The sequence below is a fragment of the Antechinus flavipes genome, chromosome 1, assembly GCF_016432865.1.
Source record: "Antechinus flavipes isolate AdamAnt ecotype Samford, QLD, Australia chromosome 1, AdamAnt_v2, whole genome shotgun sequence".
NCBI lineage: Eukaryota > Metazoa > Chordata > Mammalia > Dasyuromorphia > Dasyuridae > Antechinus > Antechinus flavipes.
Window position 1 is genome coordinate 674,457,824 of NC_067398.1, and position 16,105 is coordinate 674,473,928.

General features: G+C 54.1%; 1 protein-coding gene across 1 annotated transcript; it reads left to right on the forward strand.

Annotated features, from left to right (window-relative positions):
* The first annotated feature begins 4,802 nt into the window (after positions 1–4,802).
* Positions 4,803–16,105, forward strand: CERS1 (ceramide synthase 1). The gene is made up of 8 exons (XM_051975787.1): positions 4,803–4,821; positions 5,869–6,170; positions 10,676–10,835; positions 11,255–11,435; positions 11,899–12,060; positions 12,243–12,390; positions 15,783–15,901; positions 16,007–16,105. The coding sequence occupies exons 1-8, from the start codon at positions 4,803–4,805 to the stop codon at positions 16,047–16,049; spliced, it is 1,134 nt and encodes a 377-aa protein (XP_051831747.1). The 3' UTR covers positions 16,050–16,105.

Genomic DNA, 16,105 nt, shown 5'->3' on the forward strand with positions numbered 1-16,105 from the left:
GGACCCTAGCACGTATCTGGGGGGGGGGAGGCAAGGGTCTGGCGTGGGGCTGAGAAGAATGAAGAAAGATCCAAGACCTACCTGTGGGAGCTTGGGCAAGGCTCTTACTCACTTCTGCTTGCTTGTCTAATGGGGGATGATACAGCTGGCCTGAGCTGCACATCCTGAAACCTCTCCTCTGAAAATGAAAGGGCTAGATAATTAGGGCATCAGGGCTCATTGCCAGGAAGTGCAGCTGGGCTGGGGGTGGTGATCCCCAGATTGGCTCCCTGAGCCACACCCTGCTCCCTCTCCCTGGGGCTTCTGCCAGCTCTTGGGGGCCAGAGGAAGGTCCAGGGCTTGTGACATCTCCCAAGGAGCTTGTCCTCCTGGGCAGGATGGAAATATTACCTATTCTACATGTGTGAAGTACTTGACATTTGTTCACATCTGCAATCTCACTGGATTCGGTCTGCCACGTAACTGTTAGGAAGATGGCAGCACCCTGACAGAGTGGGCCACGTGGGAAGCCCAGGGGCTGGGGAAAGTCGTGTGCCAGGAACTGAAAGGAGTCAGTTTGACTGTGCTGGAGCCCAGAAGGAAGGGAGACTAGAGAGAGGTTTTAACAGGCTTAGATAGTAATATTTATATAGTGCTTTAAGACTTGTAAATCATTTTATTATATGTTACCTCATTTACTTCTCACACAGTCCTGGAAGGCAAATGTTATTGTTATACTCATTTTGCAAATGAGGAAACTTGGGTAAACAAGTGAAGTGAAGTGACTTCCAGAATCATCCTGCCACAGGCACAGCTTAGTTCCCAAGGAAGCATTTGAGCTTACCATGTAACTGCCTTTTAAAAGCCAAACATGAGAGGTGACATCCCTTAGGCACCAGGGAGCCATTGGAGTTTATTGAGAAGGGCAGTGATGATGTGGGTCACATGGTACTTATTAGCTGCTCTGATCCCACGATTTGCCACGATCGCAGAGCTAGGAAGTGGTGGGCTGGGGGTCTGAGTCCAGCTTTCTTTCTCTACTGTTTGACATGGCACGTGCATCCCGTCCCTTCTAGATGGAGGGCTCAGTGTCCTACCCTATGTGTGTAACAATGAAACATCCAAGTGCTTAGCTTAGAAGGCATTCGCACTGATCAGCCTGTGGCCACTAAGGAAAATGTCTAACGTGAAAAACGGGGTGAGGGGACCTCTGGGTGCATCGTAGCTGGGGCCGTCCTGAAACCAATGGAAGCTCCTGACAGGATAAGGGTGGGTGGGCCTGGGATATTGGGGCTCCATGGTTATCGGCAGTAGAATGTGGAGGGGCAAATCCCCATCCCATGGGTGGGGAATAGTGTGGATTGACATTGGGGAGTGGTTAGAACTGGTTCCAGAAAGAAAATCTCTCTACACGAAGTTTTGTTTCCTTAAGGTATTCCTATTGGAACTGAAATAGAGGCTGAGTAACTTTGTCAAATGAGAGAAGGTAGAGAGTAGACCTGGGGTCAGGAAGAACTGAATTCAAAATGGCTTCAATTATTTACTAGTGGTCCGTTCTACTGAAATATGCCTCAGTTTCTTCACCCATAAAATGGAGATGAGAATATAAATTTTAACACTGTCGGGACGGTAAGGAGTGAGGAGAATTCATTCCTTGGAGGAGTTTGGAGGAAATGTATGAGGTCCCTTCCAAATCCAAGATGCTAGCATTCTACTCTCTGAGTAAGCTGTCCTGGCCACCCACCCTCCCATTCAACCCCTTCCCCTCAGTTGTCCCTGAGCAGACAGCCCCAGCTTCAACACCCTACCGCCTGCAGGCCTGGCCCCCACATGCTTGAGGTCAAACAGCTGTTGGGATGAATGTTGGTCTTTGTGAGAGACACTCGTGAGAAATGTGAAAGAGGTTTGTGTTGGACCCACTGAGTTTCCGACTGCCCGTCGGGATAGGGAAGGATACCAGGGCTACAAACATCCGGGGCCATGCAGCCCCCACCACTGCCAAGCTCTGCTGCTAAATGATCCAGGGATGGCGAAACCCAGCCTTGCACCCCAGCCCATCCTGTTTCTCTGGTAGCCCCCACCCTGAGCTGAACCTAACTGTCAGACTGGATGGTGAGCGTGCAACATGCACGGGTTTTGCAAGAAAGTCGAGAAATGAGTTACAGTCATTTCCCTGGTGCCTTCCCACAGGCCCACCGACGGCCCCTCCCTAGGACTGCCCAGTCTTTGCTGAAGAGAAATTTGAGGAGATCCTCTCTTCTTACTGAGCAACAAGCCAATCAGATAGGGGACCCGAGGAGCTTGGAGCGGCCCCGGGGTGAGCTGGAGGCAGGGAGGGCCAGGCTAGGGGAAACACTCCCTTCAACTCTGAAAAACACTCCAGAAGAAAAGAACTGGAAAGACTAGGAAGAGGCCACTGGTGAATGCCATTCAGCAGGTTGGGCCACGGCCAGGTCTCCTGCTGAGATGAGACGGGGCGTGGGGGGAGGAAGGGGGGAGGCTTCTCAGGGTTCAGTTTCTGCATCCTGGCCAGAGTCGGAGCCAGGCTGGACATTAAAGACAGCAGCCCCATTCATTTCACAGTCCCAATGTGCTAGGCACGGTGCTAGGCCCTTTGAAACAAGCTAGTAATACTCCTTCCCCCAATAAACCCACCTTCTCTTTGGCGAGGGATACCATCACAAATATTTTGTTGTTGTTCAGTCATTTCAGTTTTCCGTCCAACTGAGACCCCTTTTGGGGTTTTCTCAGTAAAGATATTGGAGCCTTTTGCCATTTCCTTTCCAGCTCATCCATTCCATGAGGAAACTGAGGCAGGCAGAGCAAAGTGACATGTCCAGGGTCACACAGGTACTAAGTCTCCGAGGCCAGATTGGAACTTGTCTTCCTCACTCCAGGCTGGGACTCTTATTGACTGAGCCACCTAGCTGCCCACCACAGGTACAAATCAGCGTTCTAGAGGTGGAACGGAGGGTCCCTGAGAGCAAAGATAAAGGGTCCACAGTGTGCTGTGCTCTGTACTAAGTAAGCATTGGGGATACAAAGAAGAAAACGAACATGAAAGATTAGTCCACAAAGAGCTTACAAACTAATGGGGGAAGACTACACACTAAGGAAGCTGAAAAGGCCACTGAGGGGCCATTGTGGAGAATTCCAAAAATGGGTAGTGGGGGATAGGGAGAAGAACTGTGCTGATCCCCCTCTTTAAAGAGGCCCTGCAGCCCATGGCCCTGCTCTTCCAGGCAAAGGGTGTGATCAGAAGGTTCTGATGAGACATGAGAACCAGACAAATTCAATCTTGTTGAATAATGAGATTTTCCAAAGTTTCCTGAGGAAGGAGGGTGTGATAGAGTTTGAAAAACTTTTGTATCAGCAATTTCTAGCCCAGTGCCTGGTACATGGCAAACATTAAGAAATTCACATTAAATTAATTGCTGGGATAGAGGCAAATAGGAGATGCTCTGAGAAAAACTGGGGAGGGGGGAGAGAACATTTGCTCTTACGTGTGTGTTCTCTTATTTCCCTGGCCTTGGGGTGAGTCTTGGTCTATCCTTAGATTCCTACCATGGGTCTCTTACTGAGAGGCCAAACGAGGCAGTAGGACTTCTTTGGATATCATTTCAATAGAGAAATGAGGTTCTGATACCAGAACCATCCTAATAGAAGTAGCATGGCCCCCTGGAGAGAGCACAGGATTTGGAATCAAAAGGCTGGAGTTCAGATCTCATCTCTATCACAACCTGGACCAATCACATAATTTTTTCTGGGTGTCCATTTCCTCATTTATAATTTGAAGGATCTGGATTGGGGGGCCGAGGCTCTTTCCATCTTTTAATTTGTGAACCAGAGAAATAAGGAAGTGGAGGTTGGCCATCATATCAAGCAGAGAAATGAAGAAAGATTTGGAGACCATTCTAATGGAAGTAATAAAGGGACTTGTCTGCTGAGAATTATATATCTGTGCCTTTAATTCAACATTCCAAGGTCATGATGGGTGACCCTGGGCTTCTTATTGGTGAGCATTCATGGATCTAAGCTAAGACCCAAACTCATCTTGTGCCTCTTCTCTCAACTCTCCCAACTTCCCCTTCTCTTTCCTTCCCAATTCTTTGTTCTCCAACACTTTCCAGCTTTGACTCAGAAAACTAATCAAATCATTAATACCAAAACACGGACCACCTACCCCTACTAGAATGTAAGCCCCTTGAGGGCAGAGACTGTCTTACTTGTTCGTATTTCTATCCCCACTGCTTAGTAATCTGGCTCCTAGTTAGCAGCTAATTTTTTTTCTTTAATTCATTCAAGTAGGATGACTTGGTTATTTCAATTGGAGAGGTGAAGTAGGATGGATTCACTGTATGCACTCTCCTTTTAGACCATTAGAGGAGATGGGATGGTTTCAGACTTGGAAAATAAGCTGGCTGCCCACCTCATCTTTCCCCTTGTTTTTGCCCTAACAAAACTTTCAGTTCTCAGTGCCCAGCTCATAGGTCTTCCCGTGCCCTGATCCCTTGCCCTGACTCCCTTTACCTGTAGCTTATTTGGGAGGTCAAAAGGAAAACAAGTCAAATTTGCTCAAGTTAAGAGTCCGGCTAGGCAAGACCAATCTTTGAATCTTTTGAATCTGAATGCTCTATCTAGGGAGAGTTCTCAAGCAAAAGAGGGCTTAAGTGGGAAATCCTGAGGAGGGGAGGAGGAGGGAGATGAAACAAAATGAAAAAGGCAGTATGGGAAAAGTTAAAAGCGCTCTGGGCTTGAGAGTCAGGATTTGGGGTTCAAATGCTGACTTTGGACAAGTCACTTGATTACTTTGGGAGTCGAGAATGGCACTGGTGCAGCCTGGTAGTTAGTGTATTTTGGAGAGGAGTGGGGAAGAAGTAGAGGTGATGATATCTCTGAGACCCATCTTTGGTTCAAATCTCCCAAAGAAAACCTGGGCCATAGGAGTCCCAGTCCTTCCAGGCAAAATGTCACCAGGAAAGAGCAAGAAAGCTAATTTGTTCATGACTGCTCTTCCCTTTTCCTGCCTCCATCCTTCTGAGTCAGAGGGGGCCATTTGGATGCAATAGTCTTTCTGAGGAACGTTCGGTTCTAAACCAGGAGCTGCGCTTGAGAGGACCGGAGCCCCAAGTCCTGCCACCCTCCTCACCGAAGGCATCTGGTGTGTTCATCTCCCACTCCGCGAAGCATCCCCTGCCGAAGGGATGGGGAAGGGGCGTCCCCGACCCCTTCAAAGAGAAGGGGATCACCTCTGACGTTGCCCGTTTTGCGGCTGGACTATTCTGACGGACATAAGAGATGAGATTGCGATCCCTTTCTCTGTATATTGGACAGGAGTGGGGAACGAGAACGTAGTCTCTCTGAACACAGTAGGTCTGGTTTGGGACTGTGGCATCCTGGGTTCTAGTCACTGTGTGTGATCTTAGGCCAAACGATTTCCCCTCCGTTGGCCTCAGTTTCCCTCTCTGGAAAGAGGGGACGTAGAAGGGAGAGGGTAGTGGCGGAGGCGAATACATCTACAGGTCGCCCCCTGTACGGGTTGTCTGCCCCCCTTCCCCCCCCACTTTGGGGAGCGTACAGAAGGGGTAGGGAGGCGGGTCCCGGGGCGGAGCCTGAATCTCCCCTCCTCCCCCAGCTGTTCTTTTTCGGTGCTGCCCACCCTCCTCTTCCTATTCACCCCCACCCACTGCCACCCCCGCCCTTGCGGCGGGCAGGTCGCCTCCTCCTCCCCTTCCCGCGGCTCTTCTCTCTAGGTGCCTGCCCCCCATCTCCCCCGCCCCCAGACAGCCGGCTGGATCCCTCCTCTCCTCCTCCTCCTCCTTTTCGTCGTCCGCCTCCTCCTCCTCCTTTCCCCTCCCTGCAGCGGCGAGTGACGTGCGCTTCAGGCAGGCGGGCGGGCAGCCGGGCAGAAGCCGGGCGAGGGTCCCCCGCGCTCCCGGCGGCGGGGGCAGCGGGCAGGCATGGCGCCGGGGCCCGGGCCGGAGCCTATGCCGGGCTACGCGCAACTGCTGCAGCGGAGCTACCGGAGCCTGCTGGACGCGGCGCGGGGCTGTGCGGACTGTGGCTGGGAGCGAAGCCGCCGAAGCTGGGCCCAGCACGCGCACCTGGCCGCCGCCGAGCTGCTGCTGCTGCTGCTGGCCGGCCTCGCCTGGACCGCGCTGCGCCAAGCCGCTGCCGCCGGCCTCTTTCGGGTCAGTGGCGGCCGCCGGCTGGGCCGGGCAGCGGGGAGGGCCGGGAGCTGGGGAACGGGAAAGGGGAGGGGGCGCGGGCCAAACCCAGGGGAGGGAAGGGGGCACCGGTCGAGCCTGGAGGGGGGTGGCCGGGGAAGAGAGGAGCCGCGGGCCGTACCTCGGGGAAGGGATGGATGGGGAGGTCACTATTGTGGGGAGGGGGCTTAGCCCAGGCCCGGAAAGGAGCGGACCGAGAAGGGCCTGACCCAGAAAGGGGGCTTGGACTCAAGCGGGGAGCTCCAGCAGGGTGGGGAGGGGGCTGCTGAGGCTGAGGGGCGGGACCCAGACCCGGCAGAGGAGGGGGCTGCTGTGGCGTGAGGGGCGGGGCCCAGGCCGAGCCGGGAGGGGGCTGCCAAGGAGGAGGCTGCTATGTGCGCAGGTGCAAGCACCCCCGGGGTGGGGGTGGACGGAGAACGGACGCAGGAGGGAGAGGGCGACTCAGGGACAGACCAAAGAGAAGCCCTGGACATATGGCTTCCTGTCTGCCCCGGGGGATTGGGGTGGGGTGGCAGAAGGGGAGGGGTCACGTGACTTGGGTCGGTGGGTGGCTGGGGGACTCCTGGCCGGATCGAGCTGTGCCGCGGCCCGGAATGGGGGCCCAGGTCTGGCCTGGGCCGGCTTGTCTGGGAAGCGCCCGAGGGAGGAGGGAGAATCGGAGGGATGGGGCCAAGCTGAAGAGCCGCGTCCAGGCGAATGGGGGCCTTCCCTGCCCTGCGGCGCTCTTTGAAGGTGACTTCGGGAGCCCTAGCAGGTAGCCGCCTTCGGGTGCTTTTCCGCGGTCAGACCCTAAGTGGAGGCAGTCAGCCTTCCCCTGCTTCCCGTGGAGCGAGAGGGGTGCAGGCCCCCTAACCCTTGTGACCTGGACTGTTGCCCACCCCTCTGGTGCTGAGCTAGAGGAAGTGAGACTGAGCTTCTCTCTTAGGTGCGGGGAGCCAGGCGCGGCCCTTTTGGGGGCAGGCTCCAAGCCCTGAACATCCCCCAGCCCCCCGGGTCTTGGCTCTTAGTCTAGGGACAGATTTATACCCCTTCCCCCCCTTTCCTCCCGTCTAGGGGTTGGCAGGAACCAGCCTGGGAAACAGCATGGGGGGAGGCGCTAGGGGATCCAGTGACCCTAACAATGGGGCCATTCTCCACCAGGGAAGAAACTGTCCCTTGTGTTCCCAGGACATGGGACATAGTGTTAGCTTGCTAAGAGGACCCCTGGGAAGGGGTCCTTGTTCTGACCCGCTTAGCCCTGAGTCAGACTCTATACTCTTCTCTTCCTATTAGAGTCTGGCTGCAACCTTCTTTCTTACCTTCAGACTTTCCTCTGCTCAGGCTGAGAGCATTAGAATTTCAGAGTCCCTAGATCATTTTCTCCCTGAACAGAAATACCCTGTTAGATTCTCCTTGGAAGCCTTCAGTGATGGGGAACCCCTAAGGCAGCTCCCATAGGGGAAGCTTTGAGTGTTGGGAATGATTCTCTTTGGAACTGATACCCATCACCTGTGTGGTTGAGTAGAACAGGTCTAATCCATTTCTCATCCAAAGCTTTTCAAGTTGTCTATCTTGTCCTGCTCCTCAGACTTGCAAAGGTTTCCGATTGTGTGTTAAAATAATTGATTTTCCCTTTGTGATCCTATGAATTTCACTTTTTTTGCATTTAAAAATATGATTCTGAGAAGGGGTCCCAGAGGGACATCAAAGTTCAGTCTTTTTTTTCTAGCCTAAATGTCCTTACTTCTTTCACCAATCCACAATGCCCTCATCTTTCTGGTTGCCCCTTAATTGGACAGGCTTGCACTTAATGAATATTCTTTCAGTCATTTGTCCAGAGCAAGTCATCCTGGGGCTGTCCCTGCTCCCTCCTCCCTCCCTCTCTCCCTCTTATGGACACTGTGCTTATTAATGAAGCCTAATGTTGAATGAGCATTTTTAGCTGCTGGGTCATATTGTTGACTCATCTCAAGCTTGTAGGCACTGTGACATCTGGCAGACTCCCCCCCTCCCCCCGACTGGGGGCAGGGGAAGAACGGGCAGACATGGCCTAGATCTTTGAGATCCAGAGATAATGCATAATCCTTATTCTGGCCTTGACTAGCCCTGACACTGTCCCCCTACTGCTACTGACCCGAGCTTCAGAATTTGATGGCACGATCATTTATTTTCTCTCCGTTATCCCCAGGGACTTAACGTGGGGAAGCACCAGGCTCAGAATCTCTAAAGCCAGCTCTATCCTTCCCATGCCATCCTGACTTGATTCAGGAAGGTCTGACTCTGAGCTGGACTTCTGGAGGGGGTCATCCCTCCCTGGGGTCCTGCTGCTTCCCACCTGTGAGGGCAGACCAGCTTTGTTCTCTCCTGTTAGAGAGGGGAAGAGCTGAGGCTTCAAACGAATCGCTTTGAGAGGGAGTGGGGAGGAGGAGATTGGAGGGCTGGGCTCCGCCATGTGTCTGGATTCTCCAATAGGAGGAGCCTGTATGTCACATTTAGGTGACCAGTGGGTAAAGTGCCTGGAGTCAAGAAGACAAAGTTCCAATCTAGTCGCAGATACTCTCTAGTTGGGGGATGTCACTACATCTGTTTGCCTCAGTTTCCTCATCTGTAAAATAGGGATAATAACAGCACCTGCTCCCCAGGGTTGTTGAGGATCAAATGAGATATTTGTAAAGCATTTAACACAGTTTCTGGCATGCAGTAGGTGCTACATAAATGCTAGCTATTATAACGGAGTAAAGAAGACCGGGATGGGAAGGGGAGCACAGAGCGCATCTGCTGCAGCCTGTAGGTGAATGGGAATCTCGCCCAGCCTTTGCCCGAAGACCTTTGGGACTGAGTCCTGAGGCAGCCTATTGTCCTCAGCCTAAATCTGCCCCTGTGCTAACTCCTCCTCCCCCACTGACCCCATCTGGGACCAAAACCAGTGTGGAGCAGCCAGTCCTGCACTTGAACCCCGGGACCCTGCTTCTCCCGGCCCCCCACTCCCCAGTCTTGCCCAGTTTTCCCCTCCCTCGTTTCCTGCCGCTTTGCTCTTCTCTAACTGATGGCCCTCCTCAGAACAGGGGCTAATTGCTTATTTAGCAAACCTGCGACCCTTCCCTCTGGGAGCAGCCCCCACTTGTCAACCTCCTTCCGAAGATGTGGTTGGTGTCGGAAGCAGAGTGGCGGGACCTTGCGCATTAATGTGGTGCCGGAGGCGAGGAGCAAGTTTGAGGGGGACTGAGTCGGAAGGCACTGGAGCCGGACTCGCCCCTCCCCCACCAGTAGTAGGGGGGAAAGTGGTGTGGGGGAGGGAGGAACCTGAATGAAGAGCAGTTGGAGCTGGACTGAAAGCACTTCCCTCCAGGAACCAGCCTGGGAGGGGCTTCCTCAGCCCCGTTGCCAATGGAAACAGGAGTCCCTCCGCCTGTCACCATGGCAACATCTCCCCACTCCCCCTGCCTAGAAAATGTCTCCGTTGGGGTGGAGGGCAGGGGCAAGGGTTTTTTCTGGAGTCCAGAGTGATTACAGGCCACTCCGTTGCCTGGGGCCGCCTCCCTCTGGAAGGTTCGCCTTGGTGGATTCAGGATTAGTATCCGTGTTAAGAAATCACCCGCCATCCACAGGCCCCCCCCCCCCCAACCCCTTTCCTCACAACCCAGCGTTCTCTGTCCGCCTTTCTCCGCTTCTCCATCCCCGGCTCCCTCACCCTCCTCCCCATCCCCTATCCCCTCATCCATCCTGCCCCGTCCTTCCCCACCCCCAGGTCCTTTCTCCTCCCCATCCCTCCTGTCTTTTCCCTTACCTACATCTAGACAGCTGGGGTCTAAGTTTAGCAAAGAGTGGGTTGGAGCGGAGGGGAGCGGGGAGGGAGGGAGGAAGGAGACGGGATTGTCAGCCTGGGTCTCCGCTGTTACTGCCCCAGGGTCAGCTGTCCCGGGACAGGCGGTGTGGCCAGCAAACGCGCCCGGGGCTGCCTGCGGCCGGCTGTTCCTGGGGCCGGGGGCACGTGGCCCACTTTCAGACTCCTCTGCCCCTGTCCTGGCCCGTCCGGCTGCCCTGTTGGGGAAGGGGCTGGCGAGCGGCAGTCTTTCCCAAGGAGCCAGAAGGGAGCGTGTGCCATCTGTCTGGGGGTCTGCGTCCGGGCTCCCGGCCAAACGGGCCTTTTAAGCTCAAAGGGTTCACTGCTAAGGAGACTTTAGAAGTTACCGGGTCTCCCCTGCTTTCCCTCATGTCCATACATAGGAAGTGAGATTTACCTGGAGTCAGAATACAAGGGAAGGGTAACTGCTGGGCCGGGTGGTGCAGGTTTTGTTATTTGTCCCCATTTTATAGATGAGAATACTGAGGCCTGTTGAGGGACCGAGGCTCGCCCGGGGCCATGTTGGATAACGGATTCAGGATTCTTGTCCTTGTCGTGCCCTGACCCGGTGCTCTTTCTGGGAGCCGGGGCAGGGCTGCTGCCCGAGTCTGGGATGCCTCCGATCTTGCCCTTTTTTCCTCCACAGCCGCTGGCCAGATGGTGCCAACTGCAACCCAGGGATGCTGCCAAGATGCCCGAGAGTGCCTGGAAATTCCTTTTCTACTCCACAGCCTGGGGGTACAGCGCTTACCTGCTGTTCGGCACCAACTACCCCTTCTTCCACGACCCCCCTTCCGTCTTCTACGGTAGGAACGGTGCCCGCTCCCCACGCCCACCCACACTGGCACGTGCCCGCGCGGCCGCACCGGGAGGGGAAGGAGGGAAAGGTGGCGCCTCCTTGGGGGGAACGAGGGGTCCCCCAGCCAGAGGGAGCAGCTTGGGGGGCTGTGCACGGGGGCCGCTGGGGAGCCGGTGCTGGCGCCGGAGGACGGGGTTGGGTTTTCTGAGGGATCTGTCTGCTCCTGGAAACTCTCGAGGGGCCGTCGCGCCTGCGCAGGCAGAGCCCCGCTCGTGCCTCTGGGGACCAGGAGCCCGCGCTTGGGCCCGGGTTCGAGCCCGACTCGCGGTGACCTTGGGAAGTCCCATTCGACGGGCAGCTTTCAGGAGACGCCGGCTGTGAAGGGGCCTGGGAGGCGGCTTCTGAGGCCGGCTGTTCCTTTGCCAGACTGGAAGCCGGGCATGGAGGTGCCCAGGGACATCGCCGTGGCCTACCTGCTGCAGGGCAGCTTCTACGGGCATTCCATCTATGCCACCCTCTACATGGACGCCTGGCGGAAGGACTCGGTGGTGATGCTGCTGCACCACGTGGTCACCCTGGTTCTGATCGTCTTCTCCTACGCCTTCAGGTCAGTCTCCCTGGGCCGGGAGTCAGGCCCCTGCCCACGGCCTCTCTGCTGCCGCACATTTCAGGCCCAGCTTGGGAGTGCGGGGCCCAGCGCTGTCCCTGACTGGGAGTGCCCCTGGGCACGTGGCCTCATGAACCTGAATCACCCCATGTAAAACAGCTGGGACGGTGGAATCTGAGCAGATGGCTTCTCAAGTTCTAGCTCTGACCTCCCGGGTTCTAAGGGTCCTCCTGCTCTGACCTCCCGGGTTCTAAGGGCCCTCCCAGCCCTGACATCCCGGGTTCTAAGGGCCCTCCCAGCCCTGACCTCCCGGGTTCTAAGGGTCCTCCTGCTCTGACCTCCCGGGTTCTAAGGGCCCTCCCAGCCCTGACCTCCCGGGTTCTAAGGGCCCTCCCAGCCCCGACAGTCCCTGTTCTAAGGCCCTTCCAGCTCTGCCATCCCTGACCACACCCCACCCCACCAGGTACCACAACGTGGGAATCCTTGTTCTCTTCCTCCATGACATCAGTGATGTCCAGCTGGAATTCACCAAGCTCAACGTCTACTTCAAGTTCCGAGGGGGCGTCTACCACCGGCTCAACGACCTCATCTCGGATGTGGGCTGCGTCAGCTTCAGCGTCACCTGGTGAGCCAGGCCCCGAGTCGTGCCCTCTGCTCCCCTCCTGGATGGTGGAAGGACTTGGCGCCCGTGCACTTCCTCCCTTCCAGTCCCCACTTTGCTATGTGGCCGGGGGACATCGGGCAGGTCCCTTCAGCTGCTTCGGTTCCCTAATCCTCCTCCTTTGTGTTCCCCGTTGTCTCCCCGAGGTTCTGGTTCCGACTCTACTGGTTTCCTCTCAAAGTGCTCTACGCCACGTGTCACTGCAGCCTGCTCTCCGTCCCCGACATCCCCTTCTACTTCTTCTTCAATGCCCTGCTGCTCGCCCTCCTGCTCATGAACATCTACTGGTTTCTGGTGAGCCTGGTGGGGGGAGGAGGATCTGCCGCCAACAGGGGCTACTTTGCTAGAGCTGGAGCCTGGGGGATTGGGGAATGGGCCAGTCATCTCCAGGGGCAGAAGGGAGGCAGAGACATGCAAGAAGAACATTTATCTATAAACTTGAAAGTAATTCTACATATGATTTGATATATAATCATATGTAAAATTATATATATATAAAATATAAATGCGATTATATCATAGGCTTTTAGCTATATATAGTATTTAAATGCTATATGTCTGTCATAGATTATATATAATTTCTACAGTGCTTTAGTTCTCGGCACATAGTAAATGTTAGCTATTGTTATTGTTGTCATCATCTCATTTGCTCTTCCCAACAGCCCTGGGTAAAAATGCTCTTCTTATACCCCTTTCACAAATGGGGAAGCAGAGGCAGACAGATGTTAAAAGACAAGGAAGGATTTTCCACCAGTTTTCTAACAATAATGGGATTGAGAGGTAAAAGGCACCTGGGGTGGTTTAGTGAGGAAAGTGCTGAACTTCATGGAGAGTCAGGAAAACCTAGTTCAAATCTCATCTCGGAAGCTAGTTGCTGCTTAGAAATTTTCTGAACCTCGGTTTTCTTATCTGTGAAATGGAAATAATAATAGCATCCACCCCAGAAGATGGATGGGGAGGATCCAGCCTCATAAATCCTGAAAAAAGTGTGACCTGCAAACCTTTTTCTTTTTATAATTAAAGCTTTTTATTTTCATAATATAATAGATGGACAATTTTCAACATTCATCCTTGCAAAACCTTATATTCCAAAATTTTCCCCTCCATTTCCCCTACCTTCTTCCCTAGAATGCAAGTAATCCAATATATGTTAAATAAGTGTGCAACTCTTCCAGACATTTTCCCACAAACACCATGTTGCACAAGAAAAATCAGATCAATAAAGAAAAAATGAGAAAGAAAACAAAAACTGCAAACCTTTTAAGCGTCAATCATTAGGATTATTCTGCAGTCTGAACGAAGCCAGAAAAGGGTCACGGAGCTAATAATAATAGCTAACATTTATGTAGCACTTACTGTGTACCAAGCACTGTGGTAAGCACATTGCAATTATTCTCTCCTTTGATCTTTATAATTCTGGGGGGAAAGTGCTGTTATCATCCCCATTTTAAAGAGGAGGAAACTGAGGCACACAGAGATTAAAGTACAGACCATCCCTAATAAGCAGATTTGAACTGAGGTTTTTCAGACTCCAAGCGCAGCACCCAGTGCAGCGTGGTGCCTCTTAGCAAGTGGCAGAGGTAGGATTTGAATTCGGGTCTTCTCCCTCCAGATCCAGAAACCCACTGTTCCAGCTGCAGCTCCTTGTCTCTTGTGAATGATATCGGTTCACATTTTCTGGGGTTAACAAAGCCCTGTGACACGGGGATCACGAGAACATTTCTGACCGTGTTCCCGATGAGGAAGTGCAGGGTTGGTCCACAGCTGGGTGATGGGACAGAACCAAGGGCAGAGCAGGGGAAGCTGGGGGACCCGGCACTCAGGGTGCCCTCCTGGGGCTGAGTGAAGGTCATTCCCAGGGACCTGGTCTGGGGACCTGGCTAGCTGAGAGGTGGAGGGTATGGACGCCTCAGTTTCTCCATCTGCCAAACACAGGGGGGGAGGGAATGATCCTTGTTTTATTTCCCTTCCCAGGGTAATTTTAAAAATAAGTGAATTTGTCTCTTGTTTTTCCATGGCTTTGATTTTTTTGCTATTTCCTGCCTTCCTCTTCTCCCCTCCTCCCCCTCAGTGAATCTTTCCTTGTGACACAGAGTTTTGCAAAATCAGCCTTTGGTGGCCATAAATGGAAGGAGGGAGGTGCATTTTCTTTGCCCAAGATTCCAAGGATCATTTTGAATTCAATATGAATTCAATAAGCGCCGGAGACTGAGGGCTGGGGTTCCAGAGACAGAAATGAACAGGTCCTGCCTTCAGACACACAAGCATGGAAATCAGTATTGGAAGGGAAGGCGTGAGCACCGGTGGGGGGGCCTAGGAAAGGCTTCATGCAGGAGATACAGTTTAACCTGAGTCTTCAAGGCAACTGGGAGGCCAGGAGGTTGAGGTGTTCCGGAAGGGAGAGCCTCGTCCACCTGGGAGACAGCCGGAGGTGGGAGATGAGGTGTCTTGTGCGGGGAACAGCCGGGGGGCTTGGGGAGACAGAGAGCTGGTGATGACCGAGTGGTCAGTTAGGGGACTTTTGGCAGCTGAATGGAAGAGGAGGCTCGAGGCAGGGAGACCTGGTGGGAGGTGGGGTGGAGCCTTTATGACGTGGTCTCCTCCGTGTCCAAGTCCACTTGGTGAAGAACTGAAGAAGGGGAGTGAAGGACGATGGGAAACATAGTGATGGCCCTTTGATGACGGGGAAGAGGGGTTTGGGTGGAATGGTTTTGGACGTCTCTGTCTCAATTTCCTCACCTGTAAAATGGGTTTTAATCATAGGCAACTACCTCCCAGGGCTGTTGGGAGATCAAAAGAGGCATAAAAAGTAGAAACTCAAATTAAAGTACTATCTAAATGTTTCAGCTCCAGACCATTGTTCATACTATCTGAGTGGTACCAGACCTGGAGTCAGGACTCGCCCTCCTGAATTCACTCCCACCTCAGACACTCCCTAGCTTCTGATCCTGGGCCAGGGATTTAAGCCCGCCTACCTCAGTTTCCTCATCCTGTAAAATGAGCTGGAGGAGAACAGGGCAGACGACTGTAAGGTTTGCCCCAGACGGAGTCCCAGGGAGCCTGACAGCGACTGAATAGTTAGTGGGCTTCGAGTGCCCGGATGAATCGGCCTAGGATGACCCCGGATGGGACCTTAACGGTCTTTCCCTGAATTCCTCATCTTACAGGAGAGGAGAAAGAAGGCCGTGGGAAGCCCCGAAGTGAGAAGACAAGAGACAGACAGACTGAGGTTTAGCAAGGCAAGAGTCAGGCTCCCTTATTGCCCAGCCCCTCAGCGTTTCCTCTAAGTGGGCTCAATGGCCAAGTGAATGGAGGAAGGAAGGAAGCATTTATTTAGTGCCTACTGTGTGCCGGGCTAATAGGATCCATAGATATTTAATCACGTTGGCCAAGTGCCTTACAAATATCACCTCATTGGTTCTCAGTGGGGAGTGCTCTTATTAGCCCCATTTTACAGGTGAGGAAACTGAGGCACAGGGTCAGTGTCTGGTCACATTTGACCTTTGGATGCCCAAGCCCGCTCCGGCGCCTCCCGCCCTGTGTAACTGGGGCAGCTGTGACTGACACGGAGGGGTTTCCCCACCCCGGGGAGGCAGCGCCCCCTCCCAGGCGGGAGGCCCGGGCGGAGGAGGGAGGGATGCGGACGGCAGTTTCATCGCTCCCCCTCCCCCCACCTCTGTCCCCAGTACATCGTGGTGTTCGCCGCCAAGGTGCTGACGGGCCAGGTCCGGGAGGTGAGCGACGTGCGGGAGTACGATGAGGCAGTGGAGGGCGCCCCTCCGCCCCCCAAGTCCTGGAAAGAAGAGTGAGTGAAGCTGGGCCCTCCCGCTGGGACAAGATGGGGGAGGACCGGGCGGGGGGAAGGGGCTGGGGGAGGAGGTCTGATCTCCTTTTGTCTTGCCTCCTCCAGGAAGCCTTTGAGGAATGGGCTGGTGAAAGACAAGCACTTCTGAGGGGCTGCAGACCCCTGGGGACCCCCCTCTCCCTCCAGTTCCTGTCTAGTGCCCCC

Bases quoted from the DNA above. Each gene is read 5' to 3' on its own strand.
- CERS1 (XM_051975787.1), top strand. The intron at 12,061-12,242 runs GTGAGCCAGGCC...TGTCTCCCCGAG, and splicing joins GTCAGCTTCAGCGTCACCTG to GTTCTGGTTCCGACTCTACT. The intron at 15,902-16,006 runs GTGAGTGAAGCT...TGCCTCCTCCAG, and splicing joins CCCAAGTCCTGGAAAGAAGA to GAAGCCTTTGAGGAATGGGC.